Source organism: Somniosus microcephalus, unplaced genomic scaffold, assembly GCF_052327205.1.
Source record: "Somniosus microcephalus isolate GS21.2 unplaced genomic scaffold, FLI_Smic_1.0 unresolved_chr1, whole genome shotgun sequence".
NCBI classification, from domain to species: Eukaryota; Metazoa; Chordata; class Chondrichthyes; order Squaliformes; family Somniosidae; genus Somniosus; species Somniosus microcephalus.
The window spans coordinates 143,948,401-143,967,529 of NW_028225179.1; the positions used below are offsets into that span (position 1 = coordinate 143,948,401).

General features: G+C 47.6%; 1 protein-coding gene across 1 annotated transcript in view; it reads right to left on the reverse strand.

Annotated features, from left to right (window-relative positions):
* LOC147096170 (zinc-binding protein A33-like) overlaps nucleotides 1-19,129 on the reverse strand; it is a 45,251-nt gene that overhangs the window by 15,552 nt on the left and 10,570 nt on the right. The window contains exons 3-6 of the mRNA XM_085975042.1: nucleotides 16,589-16,684; nucleotides 7,577-7,810; nucleotides 5,440-5,462; nucleotides 518-633 (exon numbers count right to left, since the gene is read on the reverse strand). Of these exons, the coding sequence (XP_085831168.1) occupies nucleotides 518-633; nucleotides 5,440-5,462; nucleotides 7,577-7,810; nucleotides 16,589-16,684 (469 nt within the window). The remainder of the gene's footprint in view (nucleotides 1-517; nucleotides 634-5,439; nucleotides 5,463-7,576; nucleotides 7,811-16,588; nucleotides 16,685-19,129) is intronic.

Sequence of the window (19,129 nt, forward strand, 5' to 3'; positions counted from 1 at the left end):
ATCTGTATCTTAACTCGATCTATCCGCCTTGGTTCCATAACCATTACCCAACAAAAATCTATAAATCTCAGTTTTGGAAATTTTCAATTGACCCCCAGCCTCAACAGCTTTGATGAAGAGTGATCCAGATCATTACTAACCCTGTGTGTGAAGAAGTGCTTCCTGACAACACCCCTGAATGGCCTAGCTCTAATTTTAAGGTTATGCAGCCCCCATGTTCTGGACTTGCCCCACCAGAGGAAATAGTTTCTCTCTATCTACCCTCTCAATTCCTTTAAATCACCTTAAACACCTTAATTAGATCACCCCTTTGGAGCAAGGGCCACTGGAAAGCAGTCCGGGGCAGGAACCCTCACTTATTTTTCATTCCGTTCATTTCAATGGAATGAAAATCAGGAGCGTTCTATAAAGGGCGTGCGACCCACTTCCCCCCCCCCCCCCTCACCCCTTGACCACCCCACCCCAGGCCAGATTACTGGCCAGACAGTGAAGATGAAAATCTATCCCACTGGCTCACCTGGGTCTAAGATCTTGAACATATTTTTCCAAGTCCAGTACTGCAGAGGACCCAGGTAGTTCTCTGGCTTTACCTTCACGGATACGTGCTCCAAGGGAGGCATACAAATCTTCGCTCTACATTGAAAAATGAAAGAGTGAAAATTAGAACCATTTATTTATTTATTAGCGGTGCAGTTGTCATAGTCAAAAACTCCACTGGCCTAGCAGAAAATATCCATCAGTAAACGGATAGACCCAATAGAGACGCATAATTGTTTATCAGGAGGTTCATCAGGGATGAGGGACTTCAGTTATGAGGAGAGTTTGGAAGTTAGGACTGTTCTCCTTGGACCAGAGACGGTTAAGAGGTGACCTAATAGAGGTTTTCAAGATGATGAGAGGTTTTGATAAAGTAGATAGAGGAAAACTATTCCCTCCAGCGAGTGGGTCAATAGCCAGAGGTCAGAGATTTAAAATCATTGGCAAAATATCTAGAAGGAAATGAGGAGAAATTTTCGGGATCTGGAACGCTCTACCTGAAAAGGAAGCCGATTCCATGAATAATTTTAAAAGGGAGTTGGACACGTACTTGAGGATGAGGAACTTGCAGGGTTACGGACAAAAAGCGGGGGCATGGGACTGAGCACGACTGCTCTTTCAAAGAGCCGGCACAGGTACGACGGGCCGAATGGCCTCCTTCTGTACTGCGAGTTTCTATGATAATTGGGGCCGCATTTCATCGAATCATTGAAATCTCAGCACAGAAGAGAAAGAATGAACTTGCATTTATGTAGCTCCTTTCACATCCTCAGGATGTCCCAAAACTATTCACAACTAATGAATTACTTATGAAGTGTAGTCACTGTAGGCAAATGTGACAACCAATTTGTACACAGCAAGATCCCACAAACATGATGATTAATAATGATCTATTTCTGGCAATGTTGGTTGAGGGAAGAATGTTGGCCAGGACATAGTGCCGTGGGATCTTTTACACCCACAAGAACAGGCAGATAAGGGGCCTCGGATTAATGGCTCATCTGAAGGTCAGCACCTCCGACAGCGCAGCGCTCCCCTCAGTACTGTGCTGAAGTGTCAGCTTACATTATGTGCTCAAGACCAGAAGTGGGGGCTTCAACCCACAACTTTCTGACTCGGAGGTGAGAGTGCTACCCCCACTGAGCCAAGCTGACACACAGAGGTCATTCACCCAGCATGCAGTGCTGCTGCTAGCTTCAATGCAAAAGCATCTACTCTTAATTCCATGTCCCCGCATCCTTTAATACTTCTCTTCAAAATGCTCGTCTAATTCCCTTTCAAATGGAACAATTAACAGAGCATCAATAGCCACTTGTAGCAACCCATTCCACCTTTTAATAGTTTCATCTGAAAAAAAGTTTCTTTAAATTTCCGTGCATGCGCAATTTTTCCACTGTAAAGCCGATAAGCGGCTTGCGCGGGATCTCCAGACCCGCTGCAGGGCTTAACGGGAACATTGGAGTAGGCCATTCGGCCCCTCGAGCCTGCTTCGCCATTCAAATAAGACCATGGCTGATCATCAACCTCAACTCCACTTTCTCACCCTATCCCCATATCCCTTGATTCCGTTAGTGTGCAAAACTCTGTCGAACATTTGAGAAGTTTCAATGCGATAAGGTGCTATGTAAATGATGTACTTCTGTGGAGCAGAGGGGTAGAATGAAAGGGTTAATGGACCCACTCTAGTGCATGGATGTTTCAATGTGTGTCACCAATGGCCTTCGTGAGCAAGTATATTGATATAAATAAGGGGGGGAAAAAGTTAAAAGAAAAAGCAAAAATGAAAACCTGAAACAAAATTGAAGGGCTATGCCCCTCAATGAACATTTTGGAAACAAGTGGGTCAAGGAGTTAACAAAACAGATACACAAGTTAACAAATACACAGTTAAACATTGGACCTCACTGAGGTGAAAAGGAGTGGGAAAGAAAATAAGTTAAATTGGGCTAATAAAAAACAGAAAACAGTCAGTCGGGCAGGTATTTCCAGCATTTTTACTTCAGATTTCCAGCATCCGCAGTATTTTGCTTTTGTTTTGTTGTTTAATTCACTGCCATTTCTCTTCCAAGAATACCCACCTTGGAGAAGTTCTGCTCTTCTCGCTGACGGGATTTCCATTTGTCTCTTTTACCTTGCTCACCTTCATTACTTTCTGTTTCCCTTCTCGTGTCACGGAAACTCCCTTTTATTCTTTCCTCCCCTTCTGCCCCTTTCCCTGCCTCTGTACTTCCTTAAAAACCTGTTAGATCCCTAACTTTTGCCAGGTTCACACATTAAGAATATCCACATGGGCGAGGTACTGGAGGTCTGCTGGCAGCAATAGACTTACACCCCAGTAAGGGGTCAGTGTCTTCAGGACAGGAGGGGAGAAAACTGGCAACAAAACAAAAGTCAAACTTGTTGTCATTAACCAACAACATATAAATTTAAAAAAAATAATCTGGTCAATATCTCATTGTTGTTTGTGTGATCTTGCTGTGCGCAAATTAGCTGCCATGTTTCCTACATTACAACAGTGACTATACCTTAAAAGTACTTCATTGGCTGTAAAGGGCTTCGGGACGTCCGGAGGTTGTGAAAGGCACTACAGAAATGCAAGTTCTTTCTTTCTAGATTGTTTGTTTGCTATAGCCACCTCTATTTGGAGAGAATGAGAGTTGTGTGTTTGTGGAGGACTGTACAGTAATATAATTGTGTGGCAGCATGTCACATTTTAAAACCCTAGGATGTCAGCCATAAGGGACCCACATTTACTTTCTCTAATCTCTTCTTTTTTACATATTTGTAAAAGCTCTTACAATCTGTTTTTATACTTCTTGCTAGTTTATGCTCATATTCTATTTTCTCTATCAATTTTTGGTCATCCTTTGCTGATTTTCAAAAGAAACCTTCCAATCCTCAGGTTTACTACTCTTCTTTGGCAACATTGCAACCCTCTTGAATACTATCCATAACGTTTCTAGTTAGCGTTGGTTGTACCACTTTTCCAGTGGTGTTTTTATTCCTTAAGGGAATTGTATATTCGTTGAGAATTATGAATTATTACTTTAAATGTTTGCCATTGCTTATCTACCGTCATATCTTTTAATCTAATTTCCCAATCTACCTTAGTCAACTCTTCCCTCATATCCACATAATTGGCTTTGTTTAAATTTAAGACCCGAGTTTCAGCCTTAACCACGTCACTCTCAAACTCAGTATGACATTGTCATATTATGATCACTCTTCCCCAAAGGATCCTTTAGTATAAGGTTACACAATATTAGTTTTAAAATAGCCTGTTTCCTAGCAATGTTCCTGTTAATTTGTTTCGGGTACGCGGCCCCTCCGGTTTTCCCTTCTGAAAAGCTGGCGAGCCGGCTGCGCGGGAGGTCCAGAGCACTGCGCTGCCGCGCAGCTTAAAAGGGGAACTTTTTCCCGAGTTGGATCTTCGGCATGTTGTTCTAGAGAACTGTCTCGAATGCATTCCATGAACTCGTCCTCCAAGCCACTTTTGCCAATTTGGTTTGCCCAGTTTGTAAGATTAAAGTTCCCCATGATTATTGCATTGCCCTCGTTACATGCTCCTCTAATTTTGAGATTTATACTCGGTTTAACACTATAACCCATGGTTAGGGGGCCTATAAACTACTCACCAGTGTTTTCTGCCCTTCGTTATTTCTTTGCTCCACCGATACCGATTCTACGTCCTGATTTTCTGGGCAAAGATCCTTTCTCACTAGTGTCTTTACCTCTTGCTTTATTATCAGGGATTGATACTTTTCCATTTTGCCTATCTTTTCTAAAAGTCAATTACCCTGGAATATACTGCAAATCCCAGTAGCCAGTGCACAGAGATAAAGGTTGTTAAAATCCCCAGGTCTTTTGTCATTTACCCAGATGCTGATCGGCTTAAGAGAGTGACTCATACCACTGAACATAGAGTCACAGAGGCACAGAAGGGGGCCATTCGGCCCATCGAGTCTGTGCCGGCTCTCTGTAGAGCAATCCAGTCAGTCCCATTTCCCCGCTCTATCCCTGTAGCCCTGCAAGTTTATTTCCCTCAAGTGCCTATCCAGTCTCCCCTTGAAAACATTGATCTTCTCCGCTTCCACCACTTCCGTCAGCAGGGAGTTCCAGGTCCTCACCACTCGCTGCGTGAAAAAGATTTTCCTCACATCCTCCCTGTATCTCTTCCCCGAAACCTTAAATCTGTGCCCCCTAGTCCTTGTACCATCAACTAGTGGGAACAGCCTTTCCCCGTCTAGCCTATCCAAACCCGTCATAATCTTGTACACCTCTATCAAATCACCCCTCAACCTCCTTTGCTCTAATGAAAACAAATCCAGCTTCTCCAACCTGTCCTTGTAGCCAAGATCCCCCATCCCCAGAACCATTCTGGCAAATCTCCTCTGCACCCTCTCAAGGAGCTTCACATCCTTCCTAAAGTGTGATGACCAGAACTGGACGCAATACTCCAGTTGTGGCGTAACCAGCACTATATATCTTGTGTAAAACCCTAGTGCATGTTCTTTTTTTTTAATTTTTTTTTTAAAAACGTTGCTGCTTTCAGCTGCCCCACTCACTGTGGATTCCCTTTTATAACATTATGTAGTCCCCCAATTAATGATCCCCTTTAGCTGCGCAGCGCTCTGCAGCTCCCGCGCCGCCAGCTCAGCGGCTTTTAAATAGGAAAAGCCGTGCACGCATGATATTTTAAAGGGGCCGCGCAGTCCCTTAAAGGAGCCACGCACCCCAAAAAAAATTAAAGGGAACATTGCCCCCAATGGTAGCTTTATGAAGTCTTTGTACTGACACTTAAGAGTAAGGCAGTAAAACTATTTAACTGAATACTAATACACCTAGAATCTCGTTGCTTGTGGAGTTTTAAACGTGCAGCAATATGGAGCTAGAATTCATTACCTTTTCTGCGTTTCTTTCAGATTCTGTGAAAACAAAAAAATAAATTAGAATATAAATACAAATACACAAGACCCATTTTTTTTGAACAAGGTAAATTAAGTCAATGTGGAGGAATTTCATATCAAACAAATCCTTTTAGTTTGTTCTGGCACTCTTAGTAACACACCTGCACGTTCATTCCATAGTATTTACAGCACAGAAACAGGCCATTCGGCCCAACTGGTCCGTGCCGGTGTTTATGCTCCACACGAGCCTCCTCCCACCTTCATCTAACCCCATCAACATACCCTTCCATTCTTTTCTCCCTCATGTACTTATCTAGCTTCCCCTTAAATGCATCTGCGCTAGTCGCCTCGACCACTCCATGTGGTAGCAACAACGCTCCCCCACAAGGTGCGTGGCTGCGCACCAATCCGGATGTCCCGCGCAGGCCACTCACCAGCTGTCGCCGCTGGTAAAGATACCGCGCATGCGCAGCCACGCAGCTAATTTAAAGGGACCACGCACGGAAAAAAAATTAGAGGGAACATTGGTTGCAAGTTCCACATTCTCACCACTCTCTGTGTAAAGTGTCACCTGAATTTCCTGTTGGATTTATTAGTGACTATCTTATATTTAAGGCCCCTAGTTCTGGTCTCACCCACAAGTGGAAACATTTTCGCCACGTCTATCCTATCAAATCCTTTGCAATACACGGCAGGAAGGTTGCAGATTCGACCCACCTAGTCCGTACAGAGATAACCATCATCAGCCAAGCGGAAGGAGTGGTGCCTGGACTTCAGTTTTTATTCCCTGGCTGGAGAATCTAGAACACGGGGGTCATAGTCTCAGAATAAGGGGTCGGCCATTTAGGACTGAGATGAGGAGAAATTTCTTCACTCAAAAGGGGTTGTTTGGAGCTCTCTACCCCAGAGAGCTGTGGATGTTCATTTAGTATATTCAAGACAGAGGTCAATACATTTTTGGGAATTGAGGGATATGGGGATTTTTGATTTTTTATTTGTTTATGGGATGTGGGCATCACTGGCAAGGCCAGCATTTATTGCCCATCCCTAGTTACCCTCGAGAACATGGTGGTGAGCCACCTTCTTGAACCACTACAGTCCATGTGGTGAAGGTACTCCCACAGTGCTGTTAGGTAGGGAGTTCCAGGATTTTGACCCAGTGACGATGAAGGATTGGCGATATATTTCTAAGTCAGGATGATGTGCGACTTGGAGGGGAACTTGGAGGTGGTGGTGTTCCCATGAGCCTGCTGCCCTTGTCCTTCTAGGTGGAAGAGGTCGTGGGTTTGGGAGTTGCTGCCAAAGAAGCCTTGGCGAGTTGCTGCAGTGCATCTTGTAGATGGTACACACTGCAGCCACAGTGCGCCGGTGCTGGAGGGAGTGAATGTTTAAGGTGGCGGATGGGGTGCCAATCAAATGGGCTGCTTGGTCCTGGATGGTGTCGAACTTCTTGAGTGTTGTTGGAGCTGCACTCATCCAGGCAAGTGGAGAATATTCCATCACACTCCTTACTTGTGCCTTGCAGATTGTGGAAAGGCTTTGGGGAGTCAGGAGGTGAGACACTCAGGAAGGTGGAGTTGAGGTAAAAAGATCAGCCATGATCTTGTTGAATGGCAGAGCAGGCTTGAAGGGCCAAATGGCCGACTCCTGCTCCTATTTCTTATGTTCTTATGTTAGCAAGGGAGCACAGGAGGGGAGATATATCGGACTGCGTTCCCACTCCAGGTCACTATCCGCTGACTCCTGCTGGAAAACATTAGCCAAGGAGCAGATGGGAATTGACTGCGATACCCACCACGGTTAAATATCCGGCCATAGAATGACACCGAATTCACAGCACAGAAACAGGCCATTCGGCCCAACCGGGTGAAGAAGTTTCTCCTGAATTCCTTTATTGAATTTATTAGTGACCATCCTATATTGATGGTCCGAAGTTTTAGATTCACCTCCCCCACCCCAAGCTCACAACTTTGGAATGGCCTCTTGGGTGAAATAGTGCCCCTGAAACTGCACCCCAGCACGAGTTGGGCCTCTCGGAGGAGAATTCTTTGTGGTGGCCGCGGTGACAGTCTGCAATGGCTGATGGCAGCTGGGTAGAACCTTCCACAGAGGGGGTGAAAAAACTGACTTACCAGTAGAAAGGCAATGTTGTCCTTCTGGTTTATTTCCTCCTCAATCGCCTTGATGCTGGCATCCAGCGAAGACAAATCCCTGGGGATCTGATCGATCTTCCCCTGCAGCTGCATGCTCTGTTGGTTCACCTCCGCTTTCAGCTGCTGGAGCAGAGCGGCCTCCTCCTTGTAAAGGAAACTGTGGAGCTCCTCAAAGCTTCTCTTGATGCTGTCCACTATATTCTGGGTCATATTCTAGGCCCAAGGAAATAAATGCAGTTAGTAAGGTTCATCTAAAAACACACACACACCACGCTGGATTACTTCAAAAGTATTCCTGGCGGTGATTCACTTCCCAAAGGCGGTTTTTAAAAAAAATTTCCTCCAACTTAATATTGGGAAGTCCGAAGCCATCGTCTTTGGGTCCACGCCACAAACTCCGTTCCCTAGGCACCGACTCCATCCCTCTCCCTGGCCACTGTCTGAGGTTGAACCAGACTGTTTGCAACCTCGGCATGCTATTTGACCTCGAGCTGAACTTCTGACCCCATCTCTGCTCCATCACCAAGACCGCCTACTTCCACCTCTGTAATATCACCCGTCTTCGTCCCTGCCTCAGCCCATCTGCTGCTGAAACCCTCATCCATGCTTTTGTTATCTCCAGACTCGACTATTCCAACACTCTTCTGGCTGGACTCCCAGCTTCTGCCCTTCGTAAACTCGAGCTCATCCAAAACTCTGCTGCCCGTATCCTAACTCGCACCAAGTCCTATTTACCCATCACCCTGTGCTCTTTGACCTACATTGGCTCCCAGTCTAAAAACACCTCAATTTAAAAATTCATATCCGCAAATCCCTCCATGGCCTTGCCCCTCCCTTTCTCTATAATCTATTCCAGGCCTACAGCCCTCCGAGATCTCTGCGTTCCTCCAATTCTGGCCTCTTGCGCATCCCCGCTTTTAATTACTCCACCATTGGCGGCTGTGCCTTCAGCCACCTTGGCCCCAAGCTCTGGAATTCCCTCCCTAAACCACGCTGCCTCCCTCTCTCCTCCTTTAAGATGCTCCTTAAATCCTACCTATTTGACCAAGCTTTTGGTCACTTGTCTTAATATCTCCTCCTTTGGTTCAGTGTCAATTTTTGTCTGATAATGCTGCTGTAAATTGCCTTGGGACATTTTACTACATTAAAGGCGCTGTATAAATGCAGGTTATTGCTGTTGTTTTTCTCCCTGAAGGCTCTTTACTTATTTTGGGGTACAATTCCATAGTTAGAAGAAAGATTACATAGGATTACATCGGACATACAGCGCAGAAACAGTCCATTCAGCCCAACCAGTCCATGCCGGTGTTTATGCTCCACTCGAGCCTCCTCCCGTCTTTCCTCATCTAAATCTATCAGCATCACCCTCTATTCCCTTCTCCCTCATATACTTATCTAACTGCCCCTTAAATACATCTATACTGTTCACTTCAACCAGTCCCTGTGGTAGCGAGTTCCACATTCTCACCACTCTCTGGGTAAAGAAGTTTCTGCTGAATTCCCTATTGGATATCTTGGTGACTATCTTATATTGATGGCCTCTAGTTAAGCTCTTCCCCACAAGTGGAAACATTCTCTCTGTATCCACTCTGTCAAAACCTTTCATAATTTTAAAGACCTCTATTAGGTCACCCCTCAGCCTTCTCTTTTCAAGAGAAAGGAGACCCAGCCTGTTCATCCTTTGTACCCTCGCATTTCTGGTACCATCCTTGTAAATCTTCTCTGCACCCTCTCCAGTGCCTCTATATCCTTTTCATAATATGACCAGAACTGTACGCAGTACTCCAAGTGTGGTCTAACCAAGGTTCAATACAGGTTTAGCATAAAGATAGAGATAATGGGGGTGAAATTGGACATAGGCAGCAGACGCAAAACAGGCAGTTATCGCATCGATCGCCCATTTTATGCCCCACCCGATATTCAGGCCCGTTGAATTCAATAGCACGGAATGTCAGGCGTGTGGTATAACGGGCGGCGAATGAGATTGTGCCTGTTTTGCACCCCCCCACCCCAACCCCCAGTTTGTTTATCCTTCTGTAGCAGCTGTCGCACAGGTCATCTTACACAATACGCCGTGCGATAAAACAAAAAATTCCTACCCTTAAGAGCACACCATGAGCAATGCCACAGAAAGATCTGCTAATCGTCTTCACAAGGATCGACACGAGTTACTCAGCGTTGCCGATATCGATAAAGGACGCTAGAGATCTGTGGGATCGGACAACTTGCTCACGAGTTGCATCGTGGCAAGTGCTGGGAGTGGTCACCCTCCGAACCTCACTCCAGTGGCCATTCTTCAAGTGCGAGCCTAGACAGTCGAGTGACTGCAGGTTGATTGGCCATGGAAAGCATCACGGCCGTAGCTGAGCCCGCTCTCATGAAGCACACACGCAGTTTCCAGGGGCGGCCACTGTACAGTGATCAGAAGCAAGAAGACTGACCTAGTTTTCCCTCTCTCCAACTGGAGAAGCTGTGGCTAATTCTAGTTACCCTTACAGCCACCACAGCAGACACAGCACAGATAGTGGGGGAGGAAGGGGGGGAATGCACTGAACAAATGAGTCCTCAGGTGCCAATCAATGTTTCTCCTAATTAATCATCCAGCTCGATGTGCCCGTCACTCACAACTTAGATAACAGCTTTAATGCAGCAAATCTCCCGATGCGCTTCAGAGAGGAGACGCAGACACCAAGCAGCAGTAGGAGAGATTACCGAAAGCACGGCTGAAGGGATAGTTTTTGAGGAGGCTTTTATAGGTGGAGAGCAAGATGTGGCAATGTGGGAGGGAATTGTGAAGAGCAGTGCTAAGATGGCGGAAGGCTCCTATTGTGGAGCGGAGGAAGTGGGCGAGGGCTGTACACAGAGGAGATTAGAGGGCCAACAGGCAGAGGCTGGGGCGGGAGGGTGGAGTGAGGCCACGGAGCACTTTGCAGGGACAGAGAGCCAACGGAGGTCAGTGAATATACGTGCGATGGGCGAGCGGGGCTTACTATGGGACAGGAATAAGGCAGCAAAGATTTTGGATGAGTTGGGAGTTTGTGTAAGCTGGAGCGTAAATTATGAACATATTAAAAGGTATACAAGAAAGCAGAAAAGGCAATTAAAAAAACTATTTATTCATTCACGGGATGTGGGCGTCGCTGGCAAGGCCGGCACTTACTGCCCATCCCTAGTTGCCCTTGAGAAGGTGGTGGTGAGTCGCCTTGTACTGCTGCAGTCCGTGTGGTGAAGGTGCTCCCACAGTGCTGTTAGGGAGGGAGTTCCAGGATTTTGACCCAGCGACAATGAAGGAACGGCGATATATTTCCAAGTCAGGATGGTGTGTAACTTGGAGGTGGTGGTGTTCCCATGCGCCTGCTGCCCTTGTCCTTCTAGGTGGAAGAGGTCGCGGGTTTGGGAGGTGCTGCCAAAGAAGCCTTGGCGAGTTGCTGCAGTGCATCTTGCAGATGGTACACACTGCAGCCACAGTACGCTGGTAGTGGAGGGAGTGAATGTTTAAGGTAGTGGATGGGGTGCCAATCAAGCGGGCTGCTTTGTCCTGGATGGTGTCAAGCTTCTGGTAAATTATTTCAAATGGCAGCAGAACAAGGGGACGCTAATAAAAAGACAAATTTAAACGTGAACTGATCAACATGTGGCAGCGGCAGTGGCGGGAAATGTGAGCGGCGAGGCTATCAAAGGCCCCAGAGACTCAGGTAGGCGTACTAATCTCCAATCTCAGAGGGAGAGAAGTAAAAAGTAATCGAAGTGTGACGTCACCAGAAAGCAGGTAAGTGATTGGTTGGTGAGTATTTCTCTCTTTTTTAACTTTAACTCTGCGGTTTATACTTTAAGGTCTCTGTGGTGTAGCGGGAACTGTTTATAAACCAGGGCCCTTAAATATACCATTTATCTGTAGTGTAATTGGCGGGATTGATTTGTTTAATTTAATTTCAATTAATTAAAGGGTAAGTCATGGCAGGACAGCCCAGTGCTGTGGTATGCTCCTCCTGCGCTATGTGGGAACTCAGGGACATTTCCTGTGTCCCTGATGACCATGTGTGCAGGAAATGTGTCCAGCTGCAGCTACTGGCAGACTGCATTGCGGCGCTGGAGCTGCGATTGGATACATACTGGACCATTCGCGATGCTGAGGACGTCGTGAATAGCACGATTAATCAGTTGGTCACACCGCAGATAAAGGTGGCACAGGCAGAAAGGGAACGGGTGACCAACAGGCAGAGTAGTAGGCGCAGGCAGGTAGTGCAGGGGTCCCCTGTGGCCATCCCCCTCTCAAACAGATATACCACTTTGGATACTGATGGGGGGAATGGCTTACCAGAGGAAGGCAGCAACAGCCAACTTCCTGGCACCAGGGGTGGCTCTGCTGCACAGGACGGGAGGAAAAAGAGGGGGAGAGCTATAGTAATAGGGGGTTCTATTCTAAGGGGAATAGATAGGCGTTTCTGTGGCCGCAAACGAGACTCCAGGATGGTGTGTTGCCTCCCTGGTGCAAGGATCAAGGATGTCTCGGAGCGGCTGCAGAACATTTTGGAAGGGGAGGGTGAACAGCCAGATGTCGTGCTGCATATAGGTACCAACGATATAGGTAAAAGCTGGGATGAGGTCCTAAAAGCTGAATATAGGGAGTTAGGAGGTAAATTAAAAAATAGGACCTCAAAAAAGGTAGTAATCTCAGGATTGCTACCAGTGCCACGTGCTAGTCAGAGTAGAAATAGAAGGATATTTCAGATGAATACGTGGCTAGAGGAATGGTGCGAGGGGGAGGGATTCAAATTCCTGGGACATTGGAACCGGTTCTGGGGGAGGTGAGACCAGTACAAAGCAGACGGTTTGCACCTGGGCAGGGCTGGAACCGATGTCCTAGGGGGAGTGTTTGCTAGTGCTCTGGGGGAGGGTTTAAACTAAAATGGCAGGGGGTTGGGAACCTGAGCAGGGGGACAGAGCAAAGGGAAACGAGGATAAAAGCAAAAGATAGGAAGGAGAAAAACAAAGTGACAGGCAGAGAAATCAAGGGTTTAAATCAAACATGGCCACATTAAATAATAATTCTAAAAGATCTAAGAGCCTTAAAAAAACAAGCCTGAAGGCTTTGTGTCTTAATGCGAGGAGCATTCATAATAAGGTGGATGAATTAGCTGTGCAAATAGAGGTAAACGAATATGATTTGATTGGGATTACGGAAACATGGCTCCAGGGTGGCCAAGGCTGGGAACTCAACATCTCGGGGTATTCAATAATCAGGAAAGATCGGCAAAAAGGAAAAGGAGGCGGGGTAGCATTGCTGGTTAGAGGGGATTAACACAATTGAAAGGAAAGATATTAGCTCTGATGATGTGGAATCTGTATGGGTAGAACTGAGAAATACCAAGGGGCAGAAAACATTAGTGGGAGTGGTATACAGACCTCCAAACAGTAATGCGGAGGTCGGGGATGGCATTAAAAAGGGAAATTAGAGAAGCGTGCAATAAGGGCACAGCAGTTATCATGGGTGGCTTTAATCTACATATAGATTGGGCTAACCAAATTAGTAACAATACTGTGGAGGAGGAATTCCTGGAGTATATACGGGATGGTTTCCTGGACAAATATGTCGAGGAACCAACTAGAGATCAGGCCATCTTAGACCGGGTACTTTGTAATGAGAAAGGATTAATTAGCAATCTTGTTGTGCGAGGGCCCCTTGGGGCAGAGCGATCATACTTTGATCGAATTCTTCATTAAGATGGAGAGTGAAATAGTTGACTAAGAGACTAGGGTCCTGAATTTAAATAAAGGAGACTACGATGGTATGAGGTGCGAGTTGGGTAGGATTGATTGGGGAATGTCACTCAAAGGGTTGACGGTGGATGGGCAATGGCAAACATTCAAAGATCGCATGGATGAACTACAGAATTTGTTCATCCCAGTTTGGCATAAAAATAAAAAAAAGGTGACTCAACCATGGCTAACAAGGGAAATTAGGGACAGCATAAGATCCAAGGAGAGGACATATAAATTGGCCAAAAAAAGCAGTAAACCTGAGGATTGGGAGCAGTTTAGGATCCAACAAAGGAGGAGAAAGGGATTAATTAAGAGGGGGGAAATAGAGTAAGAGTGTAAGCTTGCAGGGAACATAAAAACTGACTGTAAAAGCTTTTATAGATATGTGAAGAGAAATAGATTGGTGAAGTCAAACGTAGGTCCCTTGCACTCAGAATCAGGGGAATTTATAATGAGGAACAAAGAAATGGCAGACCAATACATACTTTGGTTCTGTCTTCACAAAGGAGGACACAAATAACCTCCCAAAGATGTCGGGGAACATGGGGTCTAATGAAAGGGAGGAACTGATAGAAATCAGTATTTGTAGGGAAATGGTGTTAGGGAAATTGATGGGATTGAGGGCCGATAAATCCCCAGGGCCTGATAATCTACATCCTAGGGTACTTAAGGAAGTGGCCCCAGAAATAGTAGATGCATTGCTGGTCATCTTCCAAAATTCGATAGACTCTGGAACAGTACCCATGGATTGGCGGGTAGCTAATGTTACCCCACTGTTCAAAAAGGGTGGTAGAGAAAAAACAGGGAATTACAGACCGGTAAGCCTGACATCGGTAGTGGGGAAAATGCTAGAGTCCATTATAAAGGATGTAATAGCAGGGCACTTGGAAAAAAGTGACCGGATCGGACAAAGTCAACATGGATTTACAAAAGGTAAATCGTGCTCGACTAATCTACTGGAATTTTTTGAGGATGTAACTGGTAAAATAGATAAGGGAGAACTAGTGGATGTGGTGTATTTGGATTTTCAAAAGGCTTTCGATAAGGTCCCGCATAAGAGATTAGCGTGTCAAATTAAGGCACATGGGATTGGGGGCAAGGTATTGACTTGGATAGAGAACTGGTTGCCAGGCAGAAAGCAAAGAGTTGGAATAAACGGCTCTTTTTCCAAGTGGCAGGCAGTGACTAGTGGGGTACCGCAGGGATCGGTCCTTGGACCCCAGCTATTAACAGTATATATTAATGATCTGGACGAGGGAACTAGATGCAATATCTCCAAGTTTGCAGACGACACAAAGCTGGGTGGGCGTGTGTGCTGTGAGGAGGATGCCTAGAAACTCCAGGATGATTTGGACAGGTTGGGTGATTGGGCAGAAGCATGGCAGATGCAATATAACGTTGATAAATGCAAGGTTATCCACTTTGGTGTCAAAAATAGGAAGGCACATTATCTGAATGGCAATAGATTGGGAGAAGGGGAAGTGCAACGAGACCTGGGTGTCCTTGTGCACCAGTCGCTGAAAGTAAGCTTGCAGGTGCAGCAGGCGGTTAAGGCGGCAAATGGCATGTTGGCCTTCGCAGCGAGGGGGTTTGAGTACAGGAACAAGGATGTCTTGCTGCAGTTGTACAGGGCCTTGGTGAGACCACACCTTGAGTATTGTGTGCAGTTTTGGTCGCCTTATCGGAGGAAGGATGTTCTTGCCATGGAAGGAGTGCAGCGAAGATTCACCAGGCTGATACCTGGGATGGCAAGAATGACGTATGAGGAGAGATTGGGTCGACTGAGCTTGTACTCGCTGGAGTTTAGAAGAATGAGAGGGGATCTCATCGAAACTTATAAAATTCTAACAGGACTAGATGCTGGAAGGATGTTCCCGATGGTCGGGGAGTCCAGAACCAGGGGTCACAGTCTAAGGATAAGGGGTAAGCCATTTAGGACAGAGATGAGGAGGAATTTCTTCACCCAGAGAGTGGTGAACCTGTGGAATTCTCAACCACAGAAGGCAATAGAGGCCAATTCATTAAATATATTCAAGAAGGAGTTGGATATATTTCTTAAGGCTAAAGGGATCAAGGGATTGGAGAGAAGGCAGGAACAGGGTACTGAGTTTGGATGATCAGCCATGATCTTATTGAATGACGGAGCAGGCTCGAGGGGCCGAATGGCCTACTCCTGCTCCTATCTTCTATGTACTTTTGGGTAGAATAGTGGAGGCAAAACGCTGAAATCATTTATGAAACTGATGGATGCCATCAAGAAGGCTGCATAGGTCATTTCTGGATGGATGAGGCCAATCTTTCTTCATACGTGTCTTTCTCAATCATATGCAACAAGATAGATTTCTTTCAAAAACCAACATTTTGGAATACAGTATAGGAGTAATTTGAGACACGACATGAGGCAAGTGTCGCATGCTTGGGAGAAACAGATGGGTTTGGACCTATGGTTTCCGAAGCTTTCCACCACTGGGGGTTTTCCTCGCCTCGTGTCTGGGTCTGTTTTAGACTAATTGATAAGAGATTGATTGCTGTGCTTGGTCAACAACTCCATCATCATTGTATCATGCTACTACCTGGAAGGTGAACCAGATGGATCTTGGGAATTGCTAGATGAGATAAGACCATGTTCCTAACAAGCCTCGATGGCGTCACCAATACCAGTTAACCCCTACTCGCTCTTTTAACAGAAATGTATAGGAAGCAAGTTTTCAACTTCATGTTCAGGTTTGTTGAGAAAATGTTTTAAACCAAAACATTGCGTTTAAAATCACAAAGGGTTTAGGTAGAGTAAATAGAGAAACTGTCCCCAATGGCTGAAGGGTCGGTAACCAGAGGGCACAGGTTTAAGGTGATTGGCAAAAGAACCTGGGGCGACATGAGGAAAAACTTTTTAACGCAACGAGTGGTTAGGATTTGGAATGCACTGCCTGATAGGGTGGTGGATACAGAGTCAATAGTAGCCTTCAAAAGGGCATTGGATAAATACCTGAAGGAGAATAAAATTGCAGGGATATGGGGAAAGAGCGGGGTAGTGGGACTAACTGGATTGCTCTTCAAAAAAGCCGGCGCAGACTTGATAGGCTGAATGGCCTCCTTCTGTGCTGTACGATTCTATGATACTAAAACACCACATACAGAAATGCAACTTGTATCAAGAGTTTGACATAAAGAAGCAGAGTCAAATCAGTGAGTGAAATATTCTGTACCGTACAAGGCAAACTCACTTACCAAGATATCCTCCAGCAGGCCCTCGTATTTGCTTTTTGCTAGATTGCGTTTATCAATCATGACTTGCAGTTTGGTCATAGACTTCTGAAGTTGTGCCTAAGCAAAAGGATTAAAGCATAGTGTATTGAGGGCGTGCAAGAGCAGCAGGAGATGCAACAGTATTAAAACTTGCAGTGCTACGGGGGATAGAGCGGGGGAATGGGACTGACTGGATTGCTCTAGAGAGCCAGCACGGAATCGATGGGCCGAATGGCCTCCTTCGGTGCCGTTATGACTCTGACTCTATAAATAGGAATTTGGTGCATTTTTAAAAAAGTGATGTTAGTGCTGGGGAATGGAACTCTTCCAAATTCAGACAGCGTGTATCAGTATCAAGCACTCCTACATTCTCAACAGCACCAATTGTGACACTTCCAGTTTCCATACCAGCCACTCTGTGGCCTTTATGACTAATCATACACCACAGAAGGAGGCTATTCTTAACTGCACCAACCGGATAAATACTGTGGCTACAAGAGCAGGTCAGAGGCTGGGTATTCTGCAGCGAGTGTCTCACCTCCTGACTCCCCAAAATCTTTCCACCATCTACAAAGCACAACTCAGGACTGTGATGGAATACTCTCCACTTGCCTGGATGAGTACAACTCCAACAACACTCAAGAAGCTCGACACCATCCAGGACAAAGCAGCCCGCTTGATCAGCACCCCATCCACCACCTTAAACATTCACTCCCTCCACCACCGGCGTACCGTGGCTGCAGTGTGTACCATCTATAACATGCACTGCAGCAACTCGCCAAGGCTTCTTCGACAGCACCTCCCAAATCCGTGACCTCTACTGCCTAGAAGGACAAGGGCAGCAGACGCCTGGGAACAGCACCACCTCCAAGTTCCCCTCCAAGTCACACACCATCCTGACTTGGAAATATATCACCGATCCTTCATCATCACTGGGTCTAAGTGCTGGAACTCCCTCATTAACAGCACTGTGGGAGTACCTTCACCACACAGACTGCAGTGGTTCCAGAAGACGGTTCACCACCACCTTCTCGAGGGCAACTGGGGATGGGCAATAAATGCTGGCCTTGCCAGCAACAACCACATCCCAGGAATGAATAATAAAAAAATAATTTGGCCCATTATGCCTGTCTGGCTCTTCAGTAGAACTATCAATTAGTCTCACTCACCCCGCTCTTTCCCCATAGCCTTGCAATTTTTTTTTCCTTTTCAAGCACACCTCCGATTCCCTTTTGTAAGTTATTATTGAAGCTGCTTCCACCACCCTTTCAGGCAGTGCATGCCAGATCACAGCAACAAGCTGCGTAAACAAAAATTCTTATCTCCCTCCTCCCCCCGCCACCCAAAGGGACAGTTCTGTGCAATGTTCTGCTAACAGCAGACAAAGGAAACGTGCACTCCATCAATCTAGGCTAGCATTGAACCCAGAAAAGGAAGCGGGAGAAGGAGAGAAGGAGGGGGGCGGGAGAAGGAGGGGGGGGGGGGAGAAGGAAGGGGGGGGAGAAGGAGGGGGGGGAGAAGGAGGGGGGGGGAGAAGGAGGGGGGGGGGGAGAAGGAGGGGGGGGGGAGAAGGAGGGGGGGGGAGAAGGAGGGGGGGGGAGAAGGAGGGGGGGGGAGAAGGAGGGGGGGGGAGAAGGAGGGGGGGGGAGAAGGAGGGGGGGGGGAGAAGGAGGGGGGGGGGAGAAGGAGGGGGGGGGAGAAGGAGGGGGGGGGAGAAGGAGGGGGGGGGAGAAGGAGGGGGGGGGAGAAGGAGGGGGGGGGAGAAGGAGGGGGGGGGAGAAGGAGGGGGGGGGAGAAGGAGGGGGGGGGAGAAGGAGGGGGGGGGAGAAGGAGGGGGGGGGAGAAGGAGGGGGGGGGAGAAGGAGGGGGGGGGAGAAGGAGGGGGGGGGAGAAGGAGGGGGGGGAGAAGGAGGGGGGGAGAAGGAGGGGGGGGAGAAGGAGGGGGGGGAGAAGGAGGGGGGGGAGAAGGAGGGGGGGGAGAAGGAGGGGGGGAGAAGGAGGGGGGGGAGAAGGAGGGGGGGGAGAAGGAGGGGGGGGGAGAAGGAGGGGGGGGGAGAAGGAGGGGGGGGGGAGAAGGAGGGGGGGGGGAGAAGGAGGGGGGGGGGAGAAGGAGGGGGGGGAGAAGGAGGGGGGGGAGAAGGAGGGGGGGGGAGAAGGAGGGGGGGGAGAAGGAGGGGGGGGGAGAAGGAGGGGGGGGGAGAAGGAGGGGGGGGGAGAAGGAGGGGGGGGGAGAAGGAGGGGGGGGGGAGAAGGAGGGGGGGGGAGAAGGAGGGGGGGGGGGAGAAGGAGGGGGGGGGGAGAAGGAGGGGGGGGAGAAGGAGGGGGGGGGGAGGGGGAGTAGGAGGGGGGGGGGGAGAAGGAGGGGGGGGGAGAAGGAGGGGGGGGGAGAAGGAGGGGGGGGAGAAGGAGGGGGGGGAGAAGGAGGGGGGGGGGAGAAGGAGGGGGGGGGAGAAGGAGGGGGGGGGAGAAGGAGGGGGGGGGGAGAAGGAGGGGGGGGGAGAAGGAGGGGGGGGGAGAAGGAGG